Raw genomic sequence first — 1,733 nt, forward strand, 5'->3', positions numbered from 1 at the left:
ACACACACACACACACACACACACACACACACACACACACACACACACACAAGGGCAGAATAAAAAGACAAAATAGGGACAGAAGTGTAAAATGTCCTAATAAGAAACATCGCTCTGCATCAGACCTCTATCTCCCTTAATTTTTCTCCTCTAACTTGTCTTCTCTTTGTGTTTCTTCAGCTGAATAAATATGAGCAGGTTAGCGGTCATCCTCACAGCAATCCACACACACACACACAAACACACACACTGACAGCATTTCTCCTGTCAGCACTCAAGGGTCCTCACACAGAGGGAACTGCTACAAGGGTAAAGAGTTTCTGGGGCCTCTTTTCTTTTTCTTTCCAGAAGAACGACTGAGCAAAGATCATCAGCTGTGCAGCTCCCTCTCTGCCGCACAGCTCAGACGTTAACAGAGAAAAGTCTGAGCAGTAAGAGAAGGGAAATTCAATCACGCAGGAATGTGGAGCGGTGGTGTCGATTCTCACTTAGCCGTTTCTTCGCCTCAGTCTTCCCCCTCGGTGTTYGCACACATTTCACCCCCGCGTGACATTTTGTCCCTTCTGAAAACACCTCCACAGACTGCCAACCGCTCGTGCCAGGCCGGAGCTCTGGCTTTTACGAGCGTTCTGAGCTTGTACCTGTTGAGAAAGGCRTTTCCGAACGCGTTCAGCTTCCTGAAGGGCTTCTTGGGGTCGACCACCAGCGCGTTGCCGGGGATGACTCCTTCGATGTCGCCGTGCATGACCGCGATGAAAGAATCCGTGGTGGGCTCGGGGCCGATACGCATTCCAGGAAAATCCTGCTCCAACAGGTAGCTGTAGGTGAGACAGTAGGCCGTGGCGTTTAATATAACAAGGGATTCCTTTAAACAACCAAACAATGTGTGGAACTAAATCATGCGTATATAAAAGCCTTTGGTATTTCAGAATAATCCTTCAATAAAGATGCTAGCAGGAACAAAGGACAATAGTGGATGGCAGTTCTGTGTGATTCCTGATCAAAGTGGAAATATGTCCCCTAAAAACAGACAAATACTTGTCTCATGCTCTGCAACAGGTTTTAATGCTACTTTATTGCATTTTACTTGGTCATTTTGGCAGAAATATTATGAATACCCTTCAGGAAGTGCCTCWGGCTGCAACGAAAGTGCTATATCTGAATGTTGCTGCTATTTTGATTTACAAACATTTTATGGAAATAATCATGCAACGTAAATCTGATGGCAGTGTAGCACAAGATTAGATTGTGTTCATGATTTTAAGTAAAAACCTGTCAAAATAAGTAAAATTTAAATTTATGAATGAAGCACGACTCATTTAGCAGTGGGTGATGTGTAAGCAGCTGAAGTGGAGACTGTGGCTGTGCATCGATTCGGTGGTTGGGTCCTTCGAAGTCTGCAGTTGTCACCCCACGCCGGATAATTTGTTTCTAAATGTTTGTTTAGTAACTAAGCTGATGAAATTTATGCTGCAATGAGATGCTAAATAAAATGCAATTACAAGTACTGATACTGGAGCGAAACCCAAATTATTATTTATTTACAAGTAATGTTTTAATTGTGAAGTTATTCCTCCAGTGAAAAGACGTGTGAATACGTGAACTGCGACGGTTTCGGCCTCGGTAGGCTGCAGCCTGAACTGGGACACTGTTGAATAAAGTCCTGAAAGCCTCTTTTTCTTACAGTAAAATGGAAAAAAAAAGGTTTTGAATACTGTGAAGTTCCTTATCAT

The 1,733-nt window shown here is 43.5% G+C and overlaps 1 protein-coding gene across 2 annotated transcripts in view; it reads right to left on the minus strand.

Annotated features, from left to right (window-relative positions):
- Positions 1-1,733, minus strand: part of ehd3 (EH-domain containing 3) — a 21,608-nt gene that overhangs the window by 13,180 nt on the left and 6,695 nt on the right. For both annotated transcript variants that reach the window (XM_014011908.1, XM_014011907.1), the window contains exon 2: positions 642-818. In XM_014011908.1, the coding sequence (XP_013867362.1) occupies positions 642-818 (177 nt within the window). The remainder of the gene's footprint in view (positions 1-641; positions 819-1,733) is intronic.

The sequence above is a fragment of the Austrofundulus limnaeus genome, unplaced genomic scaffold (assembly GCF_001266775.1).
Source record: "Austrofundulus limnaeus strain Quisiro unplaced genomic scaffold, Austrofundulus_limnaeus-1.0 Scaffold86, whole genome shotgun sequence".
NCBI classification, from domain to species: Eukaryota; Metazoa; Chordata; class Actinopteri; order Cyprinodontiformes; family Rivulidae; genus Austrofundulus; species Austrofundulus limnaeus.